At 34.6% G+C, this 21312-nt stretch overlaps 3 protein-coding genes across 5 annotated transcripts in view; 2 read left to right on the forward strand and 1 right to left on the reverse strand.

Annotated features, from left to right (window-relative positions):
- Window positions 1-21312, forward strand: part of LOC134814078 (modifier of protein aggregation 4-like) — a 61916-nt gene that overhangs the window by 39586 nt on the left and 1018 nt on the right. The gene's annotated exons all lie outside the window — the stretch shown is intronic.
- Window positions 1577-21196, forward strand: LOC134814049 (heme oxygenase 1-like). The gene is made up of 5 exons (XM_063822045.1): window positions 1577-1700; window positions 1826-1960; window positions 2738-2896; window positions 20488-20558; window positions 20700-21196. The coding sequence occupies exons 1-5, from the start codon at window positions 1607-1609 to the stop codon at window positions 20961-20963; spliced, it is 723 nt and encodes a 240-aa protein (XP_063678115.1). The 5' UTR covers window positions 1577-1606; the 3' UTR covers window positions 20964-21196.
- The window catches only part of LOC134814056 (uncharacterized), an 84922-nt gene continuing 79836 nt past the window's right edge, over window positions 16227-21312 (reverse strand). Inside the window, exons 2-5 of one of the 3 annotated variants that reach the window (XM_063822075.1) lie at window positions 17506-17571; window positions 17186-17300; window positions 16804-17058; window positions 16227-16604 (exon numbers count right to left, since the gene is read on the reverse strand). In XM_063822075.1, the coding sequence (XP_063678145.1) occupies window positions 16439-16604; window positions 16804-17058; window positions 17186-17300; window positions 17506-17548 (579 nt within the window). In that variant the 5' untranslated portion in view covers window positions 17549-17571 and the 3' untranslated portion in view covers window positions 16227-16438. Of the gene's footprint in view, window positions 16605-16803; window positions 17059-17185; window positions 17301-17505; window positions 17576-21312 lie in introns of those variants that run through there. The other 2 variants (XM_063822067.1, XM_063822058.1) reach the window with 2 other exon arrangements.

A 21312-nucleotide genomic window follows, 5' to 3' on the forward strand; every position in this document is an offset into this window, starting at 1 on the left:
CAAATCGTAATGCACCACCGGGCCGCGCCGCGCATCATCAATCATATAAGGATGAAACCAGAGATACTTATTATCAAGTATGTATTTCTTAATTATTGACATAACTGGCTCCCTCAATTCTTTATATTTAAACTTCATTTGAAACATTAAAAAAAAGCAATTATTTGTAATACTTTTAGTAACCATGTCTTTCTTTGTCATACGTTGAATGACCCGCCCCCTGTATCGTAGAAACTCTAGCTCTTATCTACAGGGTGAAGCGACAGTGGGGGTCACCACGTGATACAAGTCACGGCGTGATACAAGTCTTTCTTAAATCATTCCATGTTAATTTTAAAGCCTGAAACTGTCACAGAGTTCTTGACGCCCGTAATGTGTTTTTTCCAATATGGAATAGTACTCGCTCCGGGAGAAAATACTTCTGGATAGTCTTGATTCTAGTTAGTGAATAGGCCATAGAGTAAATATCATAAGATCTGACCGACAGAATCAAGATATGTAGTAGGCTATTCGGGTCGGTAGCTGTCACAGCTATGGGTGATGTTTAAGTTTTAAAATAATTTTGCTTGAAAATAGAAGGCGGATAGTTTTAAAATGGTCGATTACCTTACAAGACATTTTTGTGGCGGACCAATTTGCGACGACCGAAATTTTGGCGGTCCGAAAATATGGCGAAATTGAACAAAAACCGTCACATTTCGGACGTCACAGAAAATAAGGGTATTTTTCATCATTTTTTGTGACAGTAAGCAGTAAGGAAATTTCTGAAATTCGGTAAAATCATGTTCAAACTTAGTCTGTATTAAGACTGTAAGACTTTCATGTTAGCACATACATGTATTTTAATGCAAATTTAAACTGTATTGCTTGACATTCAATTCGTCATTGGTGTGGTGATAATTTGTCCCAAGATGCCAGAATTTATTTATTTATTTTACTTGATATTACTTTTTAGAAACAAAATAAAGCAGTGAAGGCACAGTCATTGAAATAAGCTAAAAGATAATGCGACGGATTCTATTACGACGACCGAAATTTTGGCGGTCCGAAAATATGGCGAAATTTTCGGAAAACCGCCACATTTCGTACGTTATAAATATGTCTTGTAAGGTAATTAATATGTATACAACTGCAGTTGTATTAGTTGGTGTGCTGTTATTATATCATATATTCTCTTGTCACTCTGTTCGGTTTCTTGTCTGACTTTCTGCAGATGTAAGACTCTCACTCCCCTGTAGTGCAATTGCCAATTAGGACGGTAATCAAACTCACTCGTCAAACTCGTTTGTTTGATTACTATTAAACTCATTACTCATAATTATTTCAATCTTTCAAATGTCAACAATCCTAAAATAATTTAGAACCGAAACGTGATCCTTTGTAAGATTATAATAATGTCCGAAAACTCAAATTGACTTGTACTCAAGTATAGAATTTAAAAGTTCACTCCAATATCTATGATCACTAGATATCACTATATCACTATTAAACTCATATCACATTTAATTTGTGTTATTGGTTACCGAATTGCCTTTCAATGTTATGAGATTATCATACATACCAAATTAAAATAATATACATATTATTAGTGATTGGTAATGGTACGATGGAGTTTACGGAAGAATTGAAAGTCAAATCTCAAGATGTTCACAATGTGTCAGACAAATTGTTCAACTCTGCCCTAGCAATTGCTCTTGCAGGTAATTTTAATAGAACATTAATTTGGTAATAATTAATATAATGTTCCTCGTTCTTTGTATGAATGTATCGAAATTTATTCAATTATACCCACATGATAAGTATTGTGAAAATTTGACTCTTTCAGACCGGGCAGTGTACAGAATGGCAGTTTATCGGTTTTATCATGTCTTCCTTATGATCGAAGATAAACTTGAAGACTTACATTATGACAGTGATTCTCTGAAATCCCTTTATTTTCCCAATCTGTTCAGAGCACCTGGTAGGTATGTGGATCAGTAAATTCTAAAATGAGTCGAACAGTAATATCTTATAACAATTTTACATACCTTACAAGACATATTTATAACGTACGAAATGTGGCGGTTTTCCGAAAATTTCGCCATATTTTCGGACCGCCAAAATTTCGGCCGTCGTTATAGAATCCGTCGCATTATCTTTTAGCTTATTTCAATGACTGTGCCTTCACTGCTTTATTTTGTTTCTAAAAAGTAATATCAAGTAAAATAAATAAACAAATTCTGGCATCTTGGGACAAATTATCACCACACCAATGACGAATTGAATGTCAAGCAATACAGTTTAAATTTGCATTAAAATACATGTATGTGCTAACATGAAAGTCTTACAGTCTTAATACAGACTAAGTTTGAACATGATTTTACTTAACGGGTGATACTCGTAAAATATCTGTTCCATATATTGGACCGTCGACGAGTCCAACTCGTCCTGGTAGGTTGTAAACCTACAAGATTTTACCGAATTTCAGAAATTTCCTTACTGCTTACTGTCACAAAAAATGATGAAAAATACCCTTATTTTCTGTGACGTCCAAAATTTGACGGTTTTTGATCAATTTCGCCATATTTTCGGACCGCCAAAATTTTGGTCGTCGCAAATTAGGCCGCCATAAATATGTCTTGTAAGGTATCATTCATTACACAAGACACATGCCATATTATATATTAAGATCAACCAATGAGACACTAGCATGCTTACTAACCATATTCAAGTGATACAAATTCCCATTATTGTTTAGAATTTGAAGAGGATGTGCAGTTTTTCTATCCAGATGGAATACCTGAAGAGTTGTCACCTGTATTGGAAGAGTACAAAGCCAATATTGACAAAGACACAGAAAAAGATCCCGCTAATCTCATCGGCTACCTGCAGACAATGCAACTTGCTATACTATCAGGTAAAACTTTAAAAACTATCAGGTGAACCTTGCTATTTGGACATCTTCAACAAGACGTTGTCTCACGTTTTGACTGCCACATGCTCGAATTTTGACTGCCAAACCATGTGATAGTTATTACTCGGCCAATTTTAAACCAATTACCACACAAATTTGTAGTTTGGTCAACAAGGATACAATAATCACTCATTCATCAACATGAAACAGCTAAATTTATTATCTGTACACTTTATGATAAGAATATCACAGGGAAACTTGTTTATGGCTGTGTAAAATCGAATTTACATGATTTGAGTGAGTTATCGTGATAGATGTGACCATCAAACCTTTCTGAAGCATGTGGGTGTTATATGTACCGCGATTAATGGTTAAATATATGAAATATGGTACGATTATCACATATCACTTAGGGTAGGCTATAATGACAACCAGTGAGGAGTATTTTGATGTTTTGAATGCTATTCAAGGTGCTTTAGGCTGTAAAATAATGTTGTAATGATTGACATTCAATAAATGACCTGTAAATGATACAAATATCACATTAAATTCAATATTTTTCACGAATCAATGTCAATAATGTGTGAATGTTGTTTTTGAAGATCAATTCATCCAATATTATTAAACATAGTCAATAAGTAATAGGCATTTCATTAAATAAGCACTTTTCAGATACAAATATCACTTGATTAAAAAAAAATTAAAAAAATTAAAAAAATAAAAAATTATTTGAAATGAAATTGTGATATTCGTATCCTATTTTGGTTTCTAGATGTGCTGTGTAAGATGTTCAGGGAGTAATAATGTTTATTGTACATGCATCAAAAAGAATCTCGTTCTATAGACCCATATTGATACATTTATCACGAATGTTACACTTGTAAAATTTGGTTCACAAAAAATGTGATATTTGTATCCTTCAAGTGGTTGGAACAATTTTTCATCCTTGTATCCATACTGAGTTACCATTTTTGTAGGTGTGAATGAAGTTTCATCTTTATTAATGAATTATGTACCCTTCAAACAGCCACCCAGAGAACTGGACCCGAAAAATAGCTATATTTCGTTGTTTTAAAATACAATGTGATAATTGTAGTACATCTAACGGGAGGTTGATTTTTGTATCATACTTTTCACTAATTATGTTTGGAATTGCCTCTGGTACAGTTTGAGTTCAAAGAAACAGAAAAAAGAGGTCAAGGGGATTCAATAATCACATCATAAAAGGGACAATTTTGAAACGGAAATGTGTGATATTTGTATCATAATTAGCCTAAATAACGATTTCCTTTTGTACACTGCTTCCTTAGGAGACAGGCATCATGTTACGAAATTTTCATAAAAAACTGATAACATTCGGTCTCTCCAGACCCATTTGTATCATTATCACATCTCAGAAAATGTGATATTTGTATCATTGGACTTTAACGTGGTCTAGCTCTGTCAAATTATGTGATAGCATGATTTTGATTTCATAGTCATAAAGCTATGAAGATTCTGCAACCAATCAATCGAGTCTATCATAGCCAATAGACTATATAAGACTCTAAAAATCAATTTAGAAAAAGTCAAAACGTGAGACAACGTCTTGTTGAAGGTGTCCATTTAGAGAAATGAACATGAAACAAGGTATCTATATCCAACCAACACAAGGAAATATGGTTCAACATGTCAGAGCGGCTGGCTTGAGTGATATGAGCAAAAGTGTAATAAGTAAATAAATGTGTGAATACATATTAAGACGAGATAAAATTAAAACATCCTTTATTTTAAACCACACTAAGTGAAGTTTTTGATTGAAATAAATTTTCGTGCACATACAGAATGAATGGTTAATAATTTAATATATATGTAGACCAAGCTCTGTGCACGGGATGCTTCCTGGAAGAATCCAGTTCTTTTAGCGGGGCACCCTACCTAAAGCCAAATTGAGATATAATAATCATATTCCTAGGGAAATAATCAGAAATCGAATACCAATCAAATAATATGATATATAGGAGTAGTAACCATATTTACTATGCAAAATGCCCCAACCACATACTGTAGTGTAAATTTATATAAAATTCAAATTCCATATCATCATTAAACCTCAATAGTCAATATAATAGCCCAAGCAAAATTAAATAACTTCTTATATACCTTACTGTCATACTACAAATTAATTAAACATTTTAAATCTGTTAACCAGAGAATAAATTTCTAAACCTGATGCAAGTGAAATAATTTAGATGCAATAATGAATGCCTAATGTGAGTATCATCTGTCAATGTCCTTGTAAAACAGTCTGTACAAGAGATATGAGTAACTAATATAGAAGAAAAAAACAGGAAGTTGTCGTCAGAGAGTAGTATACAATATATGGCCCCGCTGTATCACCTAAAAGTTAGGCACCATTTACCCAATTTCCTTATATGGTAATGTCACATAATCAATAATAATTTGTCGGCCGGGTGGTGTAGTGGTAACACAATTGCCTCCCAAGCAGAAGATCCAGGTTCGAATCCGGTCGAGAGCCAGTCGATCAATTACCAAGCTATGATTTGGTATAGCTTCGGCTGGTTATATTCACTCTGTGACTGGTAGGACTAGCCCCCCCCCCCCTACTGTTAGTATAGCGCTTACACACAGTGACTTAGGGTTACCGTAGGGGAGATTTTTATCAGTGTAACGGTGAAATTATTATATTATTTAGATATCATAAATAAACTTTATGAGAAATAAGACAAACCGTTTGAAACTTAAAAAATCATACACATTTAAAAATACAATGTCAATCGTCAGCAATTTTCAGTACTTAAGACTTTGTACGATCATGTCACATTTCTTAACGACTGATTTCAATAAGGGAATATTCTCATTTATAAGTTTACAAAGGATTAAGAGATTATCAGTTTTTAGTACAAGATTGAAAATTAATTGTTCTTTGTTTGATAATATAGAATCCATTTGTAATCCACGTGTTTGAAAGTAATTATCTAGCATCACGAAAAAATCAGTCTTCAATTCATAACTTGAAAAAAGATCAAAGCAGTCATCCTCTTGGCAGGCTTGGTTCTTTAAATGTTTCTCAATTGACCGCAGAGTCTTGGTTAGCATATTAGAGCCAGCTTTAAGTCTTGTCATTTTTCGTCTGCGCTTCACACGTGGATGATCATTGCTACTATATGAGGAACTTTCATCGTCTGTACTTTCATTGAGGTCATTGTCTTCATTTATTGATTCATTGTCACTTGAGTAATCCTTTGTAGAATCATCATCTTTATCTTCATCCATGCTATCATCAGTGTCGGTAGGATATTCATCGTCCATACTATCACCTGAATTTTGTATTGCAAGATTGCATAGGGTGTAAAAAACAATATTAAACAGCTTGACAGTGTAACATTATTTTCAGATTTTCATGTTGTTTTTAAAACTTCGAATCTATTGAATTAAATTACCTGTCTTCGATAAGGAGTTCATCTCGTGTTTCTGATCATTCTTGTTTCCAGAGTTGTTTGTTGTAATGGTCTCATCATCAGACACATTTTTATTCTCATAGATGTCATTCTTACGATGGAAGCTATATCGATGACTGGCTAGACTGCGTGAACTAGCAAATGTTTTATCGCATAATTCACAGAAATTGCTCATGATGATTCCAATTAAAGTGTCAGAGCAGCAAAATTGATGCGTATGCTAGGGGCAAAAAGTGGAAATGATGCTGATTCTATTGTATTTATACACAATTTTGGAAATTTCAATTTTTAGATGTAACTTTTTGCAATCATATAATGAAGCAATATACAGCTGACGCTGCAACATGTAGGAATACTTCCCAGTGGGGAACGCACCAGACAGGAGAAGGGGAATAAATTCAAATTCTACATCAACTAGTCAGACGGAGAGTATCATTATATATCATATGTATCATTTTAGTTATCATTATATCATTTCAGCTATCATTATATCATTTTAGATATCATTATGTATCATTTTAGATATCATTTTAGATATCATTTTAGATATCATTTTAGATATCATTTTAGATATCATTTTAGATATCATTTTAGATATCATTTTAGATATCATTTTAGATATCATTATGTATCATTATGTATCATTTTAGATATCATTATGTATCATTATGTATCATTATGTATCATTTTAGATATCATTTTAGATATCATTTTAGATATCATTTTGTATCATTATGTATCATTATGTATCATTTTAGATATCATTATGTATCATTATGTATCATTTTTGTATCATTTTGTATCATTTTAGATATCATTATGTATCATTATGTATCATTTTAGATATCATTATGTATCATTGTGTATCATTTTAGATATCATTATGTATCATTGTGTATCATTTTAGATATCATTATGTATCATTATGTATCATTATGTATCATTATGTATCATTATGTATCATTTTAGATATCATTATGTATCATTATGTATCATTTTAGATATCATTAGGTATCATTTTAGATAACATTGGGTACCATTTTAGATAACATTATGTATCATTATGTATCATTTTAGATATCATTATGTATCATTATGTATCATTTTAGATATCATTATGTATCATTATGTATCATTATGTATCATTTTAGATATCATTTTAGATATCATTTTGTATCATTATGTATCATTATGTATCATTTTAGATATCATTATGTATCATTATGTATCATTTTTGTATCATTTTGTATCATTTTAGATATCATTGTGTATCATTATGTATCATTTTAGATATCATTATGTATCATTGTGTATCATTTTAGATATCATTATGTATCATTGTGTATCATTTTAGATATCATTATGTATCTTTATGTATCATTATGTATCATTATGTATCATTTTAGATATCATTATGTATCATTATGTATCATTTTAGATATCATTGGGTATCATTTTAGATAACATTGGGTACCATTTTACATAACATTATGTATCATTATGTATCATTTTAGATATCATTATGTATCATTGTGTATCATTTTAGATATCATTTTAAAGATATCATTTTTAGATATCATTTTAGATATCATTATGTATCATGATATATCATTATGTATCATTATGTATCATTATGTATCATTATTTATCATTATTTATCATTATGTATCATTTTAAATATCATCATGTATCATTGTGTATCATTTTAGATATCATTTTCGATATCATTTAGATATCATTTTAGATATCATTATGTATCATTTTGTATCATTTTGTATCATTTTGTATCATTTTAGATATCATTGTGTATCATTATGTATCATTTTAGATATCATTATTATCATTATGTATCATTAGTTATCATTTTAGATATCATTATGTATCATTATGTATCATTTTAGATATCATTATGTATCATTGTGTATCATTTTAGATATAATTATGTATCATTAATCATTATGTATCATTTTAGATATCATTATGTTACATTATGTATCATTTTAGATATCATTTTATATATCATTATGTATCATTATGTATCATTATGTATCATTTTAGATATCATTATGTATCATTATGTATCATTATGTATCATTATGTATCATTATGTATCATTATGTATCATTATTTATCATTATGTATCATTATGTATCATTATGTATCATTATGTATCATTATGTATCATTTCAGATATCATTGCATATCATTTAAGGCATCATTATTTAGTTTTTATATCATTATGTATCATATCGTTTTTGAAATTAAAAAAAAAATGTATTATTACAAATTCTATTGTAATTTATTCATGATTTTTATGGTTCTACTGATTTGATTAGGCGATTATAAGTAATTTGGAATACAATCAAGACACATAAATTCAAAAATGTGACAAATGAAAATTTGTTACAACAATTGGTAATGTTATCAAGATTCAAAAAGTCAGTATCAAAAATATTTGAATTAATCATTACATTTTTCCGTAATCAGACATGAAAAACAAATCAAATGTTCTAAATCAGAAAATCAATTTTAAATAGTTGTTTATGTCCATAACTTAATGTACTGATTCCATCGTCTAATATAAACTTTTTGTCGTCGAATCCTGATAGTCCACGCTTTTGTACAACAATACTAGATATTTTATTGCCAAAAGTGCGAATTGTTTGAGACTTTGTTATTGTAGTGCATTGAGTGTTCAAAACTCTTCTATAGTCTTCGTGGCGGATCTTTCTTTGCGCTGTTTTAGAGATCCCTTTTGCAGTCACCGAATGACCGATGGAACAAGATGATGTGCAATCATGAGCTTTTTCACACTTGAACAACAGCTTTTTGGTTACGACCGAGTACATTTTAGGCTTTAATGCAATAACTTCGCTGATTATTTCAGTCGGCTTTTCATCAGAGAACTTCCCTGGAACCTTTTTGTTTGCAGGGTCATGAAATCTTGCCAGCGGTGTACCGTTTAGATAGCCAGACAAATCCATTAGGTTCCGCATTCTGTACAAATCTTCATATCCATCCCTGGTGAAAACACCATAGATGAAGCTGTCGGTATCACTAAGGATAAGTTTGATGTCGGTTCCATATTTTGGTTTGAGAACATCATACCAGAACTCCCCCATGATGTTTTTCGCATTTTCCAATACAATAAATCCACAAGCTATGGGTTTGTTCAGGACTAAATTGCGTTTTACTGATTGTACAACAGTTGTTTGGTCATCCAGCATGTGAAAACCAATGAACTGTGGTTTAGAAGTAAGACGTTTTGCAGATTTTTGATCTTTCACTATCTCAACATTTGTGCGATTTCTGAGACTTTCAATAAACTTTCCGTAAATGGAGTTATTGGCAAGCTTAAAGAAGTCTTTCTCAAAATCCGATTGTGCATTTTGTCTTTTTGTGGAGTTGAATTCAATGTACGGAGTCACAAAATCTGTTTGGTCTGCGGCTAAAACCCGATGAATCTTTTTAACTTCAAGCCCTTTGTTGACGCATAACTGGAGGGTTTTCAGGGAGCATACGAAATGTTTCTTATCTTTCAAATCAGGAACAAGTTTGCGTGAGGCCTTAAACTTTTCACTGTGTAGTTCCAGAAACTTTTTGTTGAAGGGTGATAATTGATGTTCTTCAATCATTTTGCTCTCCACAGCGAGGGGGTAATCATTGTGGTAGTCATGAAGAAACGCTGGATAGTGCAGATCAATTTCCAAAATATAGCATGTTTCCCCTTCTGGGTCTATCTTGGAAGTGTCAAGTAGATCTATTTCATCCCTGTCTAGCCATCTAAAATTCTTATATGGCAACTTGTACGACATTGACTTTCCATAAAGGTTATTTGCATCCACATAATGGATGAATGATGTAGGCTTTGTTGTGTCATGGTCGTCCAAATAAGGGTTGTTGGCTTTGAAATGACGATGGTTAACCGTAGTGACTCCTCCTCGCAGATTCTTCTCAATGAAGGTGTACATGTCAATGTCAGTCATGTACTCGATATTCACATTTGTCATCTTCAGCATCGCATCCCAAGAAAATCCTGGAAAACTCATATAGTGACAACAGTCTAGGCCATAGTAGTCCAAGCAAAGTTTTCTAAAACTCTCAAATACATCACATAATATGAGAGCATCTGTTTTTACATAAATCTCCATGTAATCGAGCAAAGATTGACAGTTCATGGTTTTGTAGACATCTTGAGCTCGAGTGTAGTCAGCATCTGAGATGTCTTCTTCCCTCAGTTTACTGTAAAACGCTTGCTTGGGTGGTAGGTTCTTCTCCGAGAAAACTGAGAAAGATGAAGCATAGTCATAGAAATATACGCCTTTTTCTGACAAAAGTTCGTAGTTTTCTGGGAACTCTTCTTTTAATTGCTTGAACTTTTCGACACCTGACTTTTTCATATTTGATGCCAATCTATCAAGGGAAGTAGAAAGAAATGCAAAGCTGTCCAAGAAAATAAAGTTGTCAGTAAAAACAGCTTTGAACTTTTCAAGTGTCTCAGGGATTACATCCAATCTCTCGACTCGTTTTGTCAAATCTAGTAGGAAGAGGTTGAGATCATATCCTTTTAGGTTATGTGCAAATGCTGGAACTTTTTTAGATCTGTTGAAATAGTTTATGTTGCAGGAATTGCATGCTGCACCTCTGAAGTTATTCTTTTTCTGCAAGTGGTCATGATCTCGAACTGGGTAATTTTTTTCAGATTCCCAGTTCAATTTTCTGTTACAAATGTGACAGATTGTTGCACTCTTAAACTTCACTTCATCCTCGGGCGTCATATCTATTGAATGTTGGTTCTTTTCATAGCATTTCATCATTTTATCATGTATCTTAGCTAGCTGTGATATGAATTCTTCAGTCACAACATTTGGATTTTCATGGCTAAAAGTGATCACTTCCGAGTTGTATTCCGAAAACTCTGACACAGTAACGATGCAAAGGCTGCAAGGTACATGTTTTTGATACTTTTCTGTGTAGCTCGAGGTATCTTTTTTACTGCAGGTACTGTAAGGTACAGTTAGACATTCAAAATCAAAGTAAACCGTAAACAGTTTTTTGTCTTGCTTATGTAATGCCTTAAACTCAATGACTCCTGGATCCGGCATCTTGACTAACTGATTAATTCCTTGTTTACAGTTTTGGTAGTGAGTCTCATGGTTCTGTGAAGATACAAAACCATGCATACATTTTCGGCAGTAAAACATCGTGTGATGATGCTTAGTGCGATGTCTCATGAATGCGTTAAAATCTTTGATCAGTAAATAATGAGCAAATCCTTCATTTTCCAAGTAGAGTAGGTCAACTGGTTCGCCAATTTCACTGCCATGTTTTAACGGCAAAACACATTCTTCCTCAACACACCACTGGAAAACAGAAATTGAGACCTTATTCAACTCCTCAACTTTTGCTATATCTTTGATCTTTACTGGGAATTGAACCGTACCCATATTTATCTTCCCGATGTGAGACAGATACTTTGTGTGTCTATCAATATTGGAGCCTGTTGCAGGATAGAGCTTTGCCAAAAGGCAATACAAGAAGCATTTATTGTCTGAGGACTTAATGTTTAGAACTGATCTCATTTTACTTAGCTTCTTCGGAATGGAAACGTTGCCTGAAGCAGAAAGTGGAGAGTATTTTGCAATTTCGATATGTGCCCATTGCAATTCGTCAAAAATCCAACCACTTCCCAATCGTTCGTAGGTGTCAATTCCATGCCGAATATAGCTCTTAGCACGTGACAGAAAGTCATCAACATTGTCTCCTAGTAGTAAGGGTTCACAAATTGACCTGAAAACCTTTTCAGATTGTCCCTCTTCTCCATTGACATGCTTGTGGAATGATAGGGAAATGACTAGCTGTGCTTTAACAGGATGTGACTGTAAAATTTGGATAATCTTTTGCTTAGCTGCAGAGCATGACTCCAAAAGAATTGTATCATAATCTGAACTTTTCGCAATGCTGAGATCAAACGACTTAAATTAATAAAGTACCCCGAAACTGAACTACAGTGCTCATCATTGTCCAGATGTTCATGAATCCCAGAGAAGCGATTGCATAAAGATTCATCGATCTGAGAGCGACACAGAAGCTCATGCCTTGTCAATTTGTCCGAGCGAAACAACTTTTTACAGCTGTTGCAGGTTTCTTTGCTGTTGTGTGTCGGAAGATGATGTTTTAGATTATCAGCCCTCATCCTCTTGAAACATACCGGACACTCTTCAACTTGATGTTTGCCATGTTGGCTTTTTGCTGAAAATCTTCTCTTCATTTCTGTCGAGAGCACAGAAAATCAAACGTAACGAAAAATGCAGTTTGAGAAATGAGCTGATGAAGGTCTCACTCCCCTTATATAGTCGATTGCAGAAAAATCAACTATTACTGAAAAGATCAAGTGTAAATCAGGATTTTGTCCTTGACCAGTTCAAAAACAGCAAAGAGAGCAGGTAAAATCAAACGTAACGAAAAGTGCAGTTTGAGAAATGAGCTGATGAAGGTCTCACTCCCCTTATATAGCCGATTGCAGAAAAATCAACTATTACTGAAAAGATCAAGTGTAAATCAGGATTTTGTCCTTGACCAGTTCAAAAACAGCAAAGAGAGCAGGTAAAATCAAACGTAACGAAAAGTGCAGTTTGAGAAATGAGCTGATGAAGGTCTCACTCCCCTTATATAGCCGACTTCAGAAAAATGAACTATTACTGAAAAGATCAAGTGTAAATCAGGATTTTGTCCTTGACCGGTTCAAAAACAGCAAAGAGAGCAGGTAAAATCAAACGTAACGAAAAGTGCAGTTTGAGAAATGAGCTGATGAAGGTCTCACTCCCCTTATATAGCCGACTTTAGAAAAATCTACTATTACTGAAAGTGTCAAGTGTAAATCAGGATTTTGTACTTGAATCAGAATTTTGTACTATAACAAAAATGTATGCAATTGACGAACAATAATTATCCTATAAACAAATTATTAAAAAAAGCTCGCTCAATTACTGACAGTGCTTAACATTTGCAATTGACTTGGTACTAGTTCAAACTACATGCATCTCACATTACTCAGTTAGATTAATGGTCATACTGCAGTGCAAGGCTATTAGATTGTAAGCCGGGTTCGAATTCGCCTATATCTTTATATTGATCACTGCCTACTACATCTTACATTTCTCAATTTAGTGGGAGTTCCCACATACATTTGGATGGAGAGAACGCTCTCCTAATTCCGGTTTTTCACGGGAGTCGACCCCGAACTGCGATATAGCTGACTCATGGCACTGGAGATAGACTAAGATCTCTCTAACCGAGCCGTCAACATCAGCCTTATCACAGTAAATTTTGATTGCTTTTTTTTGAGTTTTGTAAGAGTAGCTTGACACAGATTTGAACACTGGATGTTCCGATTAACTGTCTGATAATTACAGGTGTACGCCACAGAGGGGCCCAAATTGATTCAATTACAGTGATATTTACAAACATATATAGATATATTGCAATGTTATTATGGTGTATCATGTTACCAATGAATTTGGTGCCTTTCCTAATAACAATTATGACGTGTACATTGCACAGTTATGTTTTCACCTACTGTACACTCTTGTAACTGTCATAACCATTTGCAGTTATGTAATAATATCTTGTTGCATAGAGGAATATTGCTGCATCTACTGTTTTAGGCTGAGTTAATTAGTTGAATCTGGTTAGATTGATGGTAGCCAGCTGATTTCATTTAATTTCATCATTACACTGATAAAAATCTCCCCCACCCTAAGTCACTCTATCCTTTGTAAACTTATAAATGAGAATATTCCCTTATTGAAATCAGTCGTTAAGAAATGTGACATGATCGTTAAGTCTTAAGTACTGAAAATTGCTGACGATTGACATTGTATTTTTAAATGTGTATGATTTTTTAAGTTTCAAACGGTTTGTCTTATTTCTCATAAAGTTTATTTATGATATCTAAATAATATAATAATTTCACCGTTACACTGATAAAAATCTCCCCTACGGTAACCCTAAGTCACTGTGTGTAAGCGCTATACTAGCAGCAGGGGGGGGGGGGGCTAGTCCTACCAGTCACAGAGTGAATATAACCAGCCGAAGCTATACCAAATCATAGCTTGGTAACTGATCGACTGGCTCTCGACCGGATTCGAACCTGGATCTTCTGCTTGGGAGGCAATTGTGTTACCACTACACCACCCGGCCGACAAATTATTATTGATTATGTGACATTACCATATAAGGAAATTGGGTAAATGGTGCCTAACTTTTAGGTGATACAGCGGGGCCATATTGTATACTACTTCAGAGATTGCGAGCAACAAATTTTACCATCTCTGATATAATAATGTTTATTTGGGTCCTCTTTGGCTATCTGTTTCATCTCCAAGACCAACCGTAGATGGATAGCTCGATTTTCGGGTGATTGATCTACAGAAATGAAAACAGTTTTATGATCCTGGCCTTGGCACTGTCTCAGATTTTTGGCTTTTACTAATAGAGTAATATCTGATAAACGGTACTACAATTACCTAACGAAACTTTGACTGGTTACGTCTTGTCAGCTTCAAAACGTGGGTTTTCTCCAACCTGCTGAAAATTCTGTCAACTTTATCAGACAGCATCTCTTCGTCAGTCTCGTTTAAACCAATAATGAGCACATTCCTACTGCGATCCTCTTCAGATTGAACATTCCTAACAACGTTCTTCAAGTTCTCTGGCGTGAAAGTATGGCAGAGCTGGGGAAAAAGTTAATTCGGTTGAATTGTTCTCTAAAGACTAGCAATAGGGCCACGTGATGGGTTTAAAGTTGGAAGTAACTACATTGCTGATTTGGACTTCGCCGATGACCTAGCAACAATTACTGACAGCTTCAGCGAAATGGCCGCCTTTGCCAAAGCATTTCTGACATAGCAGCCCGTTATGGTCTCCTTATTAACATCGGAAAGACCAAATACATGTCCTATAACATCCCGCGACCTGTCAACTCAGACGATAGAGTCTTTATTAACGGCAACCCTTTAGAAGAAGTTCATGACTTTAAGTATCTGGGATCCTTTATAGCCTCAACAAGCAGAGACATCAATGTCAGGAAAGGCCTCGCATGGAAAGCTTTACAGAGTCTAGATGCTTTTTGGAAATCTAATATGTCCAGGAAGATCAAGACTAAGATTTTTCGAACTGCAGTAGAACCTGTTCTGCTGTATGGTGCAGAAACCTGGACTCTTAAAAAGGCTGATATCAGAGCACTAGACGGTGTTTATACTAGAATGCTACGAAGGGTCTTTGGTATCTCATGGAAATCACATACACCTAACTCCGTTCTTTACGGAAAGATTCCATCGGTGACAGATACTATAAAGACACGAAGACTTCGTTTTGCAGGACATGTCTACCGTCTACAGGACCAACCTGCTCAACAACTCCTTTTCTGGCAACCATCCTATGGCCAGCGTTATCGAGGACGACCACATAAGACCTTCCCGGACGTCCTACTTGAAGACACTGGAATGGAACCTGACCAGCTGCGTTTACTCATGTGTGATAGGGATAAATGGAGAGAAGCGTTGACACGAAACTCGTTCCAGATTTCATCTGGATCGACCTAGGCAGGGCAGGTAGGTTCTCTAAAAATTTGGGCATTGAGTTTGGGCCAAGCTTACGTACCTAATTTTTTAAGATACAGATAACAGACCGATATATTATATATAGGTATTATCATATCGGCAACGTGAGTTATATTATGCATTTCACAGTTTCTGCTCACATAGCTAAATTAAGTTAAATTTGATATAGAATACATTCTGCGAATTGATTCATAATACATATTTGAAATGTTCCCGGTTCGTATTCTGAGAAAAGAAAAAAAAAACTGCTTTATAAAATTATAAAACGTGAAATGAGAACAACACAGAATAACAATATTATACACAGAAATATCATAAATTCATTATTCACAACAACAAAAACCTGTGTGAAATAACTCTATCATTATATTATCTGTATAACCAGTCCAAATGTGTAAGAGCTGGTAATATTCTAGTTCCGCTAATACACTATGATAGAGTTGGGGAACTTATAGTCTTCCTTAGACCAGAGTGTAGATAAGAGCGACGAGGGGGAGGAGGAAGGCAGTGATGGTGGTGGCAGAGTTACACCCATCTCCTTTGCACTCAACACATGTGGTGTTAGCGACACAGGGTCCACATCCAGCGTGAGGGCTTAGGTATTCGGCGGCGGCAGCTTTCTCGGGACTGAAATTGTGAAGTTTATTATTTATTATTTATTATAATTAAATGGAATTTTGAATAAAACTACCATGAATACAATGACAGAGTGTGAGACTACTGCCATTAGACTGAGGAGATTTTATGTTCATTTTGTTCCAGCCTGTTTAGGTGTAATTTAGATGAAGTCTCAAAACAAGTTAAGATTTAGTCGTAATAAACTAACCTGTTGCAGATAGCTTCGGTTGCTTCCAGTCTTTGGCAAGTTGTGGCGTTGACTGCTTGGGCAAACACCTTCGTTGCTGCGTCATATGCGAAATTGTAGCACATGAAGCTCTTGCCGGCTGCTTGAGGAACATTGCAAGATGCATTAGTTGCACCGGTGCATTCCATACAAGTTGCATCTTTAGTTCCTTCAGCACAAGCTCCACATGCGTAATCAACACCAGCTGAGAGTCCGGTGTATTCAACAAACTTGGGCCTGAAAAATAAGGATATATTCATCATATTATTATCATCATACAATTTATCTAGTATTCCTAACTAAACTGTTTCATAATCAACGAGATATAATGTCTAATATCATTTGTATTTTCAATATTGCTTACATGCTACAAAGAGTTGCTGCAACTCCTCCATCTGCGGGGGCAGGGCAAGCAGCAGAATTAGTGGCGTTACCTTGGTTACACATAATAGCAGTGGGAGCTGGAGGATCTTGGGCAACTGAAAATACGGAATTGTAGTTAAATCATTGGGATAAAGTTCAGACGAGTTAATGATAGAATAGGGAATACTGTTTCAATACTGTTATAATTAATGTTCTTGATAATAATATGTTGTATAAACTGAAAAATATAAAGCACATTAAAATTATAATGCAGTGTGAATTGTAAATTATTAGTTTTTAATAATTGTAATATTAAGTTACCTGCGGCGACGATCAGGCATAGGGCAATAAACATAGAATTCATCTTGGATTGTGTTGAAGTTCTTGCTAGAATTATAGTCATTAGGTAATCATTAAGTAAAATTAGTATATTCATTATCTAATTGATGTTAAAGAAATTATTAGAATAAACTTAGGTTGTAAGCTGTTATGAACATACTATTATGGTAACAATTAAATTAGTAATGGCAGGAAATTTGCTGTTCATAGTTCGAGTAAGTCAACACATTGCAGTACCTCCTTATTTTAGTATACATATAAATACTGATTAAGATTAATTGAGTACGATATAAGGTTTATGCGACTGGATATATGCCTTATGTAGGGTCAAGAAATATAAATTTTATATTGAAAGCGAAAGTAATCATGAATCTTTAGTAAAAACGATGAACACGACCTTGTGATTTGCAATGAAAACTACAAATTATCATACGGATTTGTGACTCTTAGGCAAAACTAAATGCTGTTAGAAACTGATTTGGAAGAGTGTAGACAGGCAGTGAAATAGCCAAGAGAGAGAGAGAGAGAGATATAACTTATGAAACTGATCAGATTGAACCTTCTTATAATATGTGCTGCGCTACCATCGCCGTGAGGTCACAGCAAACCACATGACTTGCTTGACTGACCACGTGACATTACCGGGATGGAACATTACTGCTATCTGCGGTCTAATCGTTCTGCAGCACAATTTAATTAGAGTGACAGAATGGAGGGCCAGATAACGTAAGAGAAACTGGAGTGTTACAGTGAACTTGTTGAGTCAGGTGATGATAAAGAATGTTGGGTTGCGCGTGTGGCAGTGTCGCTTCCCTTATCAACTTTCACTTTCACTTGCTGCACCCTCGGAGCAGTAAATATTTCCGGTATTTGATTTGAGAACTTGCAAATTAGATCAGGCTGGTAAGTGTGATATGTAAGGTGACGCGCCATCGATTAGTACTGTTGAAATTATTTTCAGTGCTGATGATACCTTATATGAACCGAATATGAGCTGAACATCAGACCATGCAATGACCGAGGCTTATCTGTAATTTATCTGGTGACGTCAGATATTTCATTTGTGAAAGTTACGTCAGAATAGAACATTTACCGTAATCCTTAAATTCCCTATGTTTTTAGAAATTATTGTTAGATGATAAAAGAACTTTTCTCTCCACTTGCCACCTGAGGTGTCGTCAGTTCGACCTATTATTACTCACCTCTATCTAGTGCTCTTATGACCTCATCAATCATTTAATCTCTATAATATTTGTTATCGTCAAGGCTGTTAAATTCGCCAATTTACTACTTCAAGTTATAATTTTTAGGGCTGTTAAATTCGCCAAGAAATGCGCGGAAAATTCGGTAAAAATGCGGCCGTGGGAACACGTAGCATTCTCAAGTCTATTATCTATAATCTAGTTGGATGTGTGACGTTATACGTCAAGTCTCAAACTTACAAATCTCGACAAGTAGAGTTAATTTACTCCATAATGTCTTCGGTTATGAGCTAAATTTAACCCCTTGCGATATTGATCAGTACCCACGCTAGTCGCAAACCATTAACCACCCACTTGTTGCGGGAAGCACATTTTTTGGCAATATTCCGCCATATAAAACCAACTATCGTGAAACAACTACCGTATTTCTTTTTAAATGCGGCAATTTTCAGAGAAAAATTCGTAAGCGAATTTACTTCGAATAATAGTAATACGCGTAGTGTGAATTTCACAGCATTGGTTAACGTTAAACCAAGTTATCAGTTCTTTATCAGCACTGGTTTCACTTTCTGTATCTTTCTGTTACAATCAGTCGTCTCATGCTTAGGTTGGGTGCAAGCCAAACTCACCGGTCAAGAATTACAAACAAGATTTACGCTTTATCAGCTTTTCTGTGCCAGCAAAAGATATGAAATTTCCTTGGAAGCCCCAAAAGGTCTAATTGAATTTGGAAGTCAGGTCATTTGAAAAACTTATCTATAAGCTACATTTTCCAAGCAAAGACATGACGTGATGACAGGTTATTCAAATAAACTTACTTCCGTTCCGTTCATATTATTATATTATATTTCTCAAATTGTCTGCTCTAGTCTCAACTGGCTGCAAAGAGGATAGGAGTGACAGAGCAAAGTAACCTTTTGACTAGGAAGGAGTGACGTATCACCATTTACCATGTAAAGAAAGTGAAACTGATACTTTAAATCACGTGATGTGACGTCCCTTACGTTACTGTTCATGTACTCATCAAACTCTAATATTTCACTCTAAAAAAGTGAAAGGGAACTGGTCATGGTTTCACTTTCAGTCTTGCAATTTGCGGCTATTCGATTGTGATGCTGCTTCAGGCCTCTGAGGTCATTATACTGCTGGGCTAGAACTTTCTACAACTTTCTGCTTGATATGAGATTAGAGGCTACTGTAATTCTATCAGGGGTTTTATCACCAAAGATAGAGCTGGGAAATTTTAAGTTAAGTTTTATGTAACGGCCTTTTCACAGTAAATATGTCACGAACCGAGAAAAGTGACAGTCCTTTCACATACTCACATATAAAAACTTAAACTTCTAGACACAATCTGTATTAAAATCTACTGGCCTATTCGCTCGCACCCTTAGGTGCCGAGATTGATACAATTTATGAATTACAGAATGACTTATATGCTGTCATGGCAACCTTAATCACGTGTTCATTGTAATATTTCAAAAAAAGGAAGCGAGACTGTAAATTAAATTAAATCCAGCTTAATGAAACCGAAACAGTCCCATACGCTAAATGTGATAATTAACAGAATTTAGCGGATTTGGATGGAGAACGGATATTCACACTTACTGACTTACATATTTCGCATTCTTAATATATAATAAGTGCCTCATTAATGTAGACATTTACAAGTAGTTTAAGATGATAACCTTTAGTCTAACATGAGTATATAATAATATGTCAACAAACTATAACAAATACACACAATTAAATAATATCTCAGGAGGAAGCATCTTGAGACCCATGATAGTAAAGGTTCTTGGCTTAAAGGACAATTATCCGCTAGGAGTCAAGGTATGTTTTAATGAAATTGTGATCACTCTCTTCTTTTTCAATGTTAATATTTTTGAGAGCATGCACAATAGCTTCTCCCCCCCCCCCCCCCCCCCCCACTCTCCCGCGTTATCTTATCAGTTTAAATTTCCGTACTTTCAGGCGCTGGATTGGCCGGAAGGTTTCAGTCTAACAAAAGCAAAGACACAATACAAAGAGAAACTCAACTCCCTGGAGCTGACACGAGAGCAGAAGGACAGTATAATAAGTATTAAAATGAAAGTTTTCCAGCTTAATAATAAGCTCATAAAGGAAGTGACACACTCAAAACAGAGTAAAGATGTCGCGTGGAAATACTTGGAGAGGATCCTTTTCGTTTTGTGCCTGATCATAGCTTTCCTTTTATTTTGGTATATGCGAAAATAACTCGAACACTCTTAAACTTACAACTCACAACCGTTCAGTGTTGATTGTTGCATTCAGGCGACAGAAAAATGTTTAATTAAGCGATTTATTTATTTGCAAGTTACAATAATTTTTGAAAGATTTGCTGTGAAAATCGTTTCAAGATTATGCCTTGATTTATAGATGAATAATTTATGTTTGAATTTCTATATTTAAACGTGGCCCGATATACCCGTACCCCCATGATGCATATATTTTACTGTTTCTTAATTGAAGTTATTTTGTTTTGAGAAGCTTGCTTGTCATTGTATGAAAAATAAAAGAGGTTGTCAAAAACGAAACAAGAAGTTTATAAATTACATCAATCACC

The sequence above is a fragment of the Bolinopsis microptera genome, chromosome 1 (genome assembly GCF_026151205.1).
Source record: "Bolinopsis microptera isolate Bmic1 chromosome 1, MBARI_Bmic_1.0, whole genome shotgun sequence".
NCBI lineage: Eukaryota > Metazoa > Ctenophora > Tentaculata > Lobata > Bolinopsidae > Bolinopsis > Bolinopsis microptera.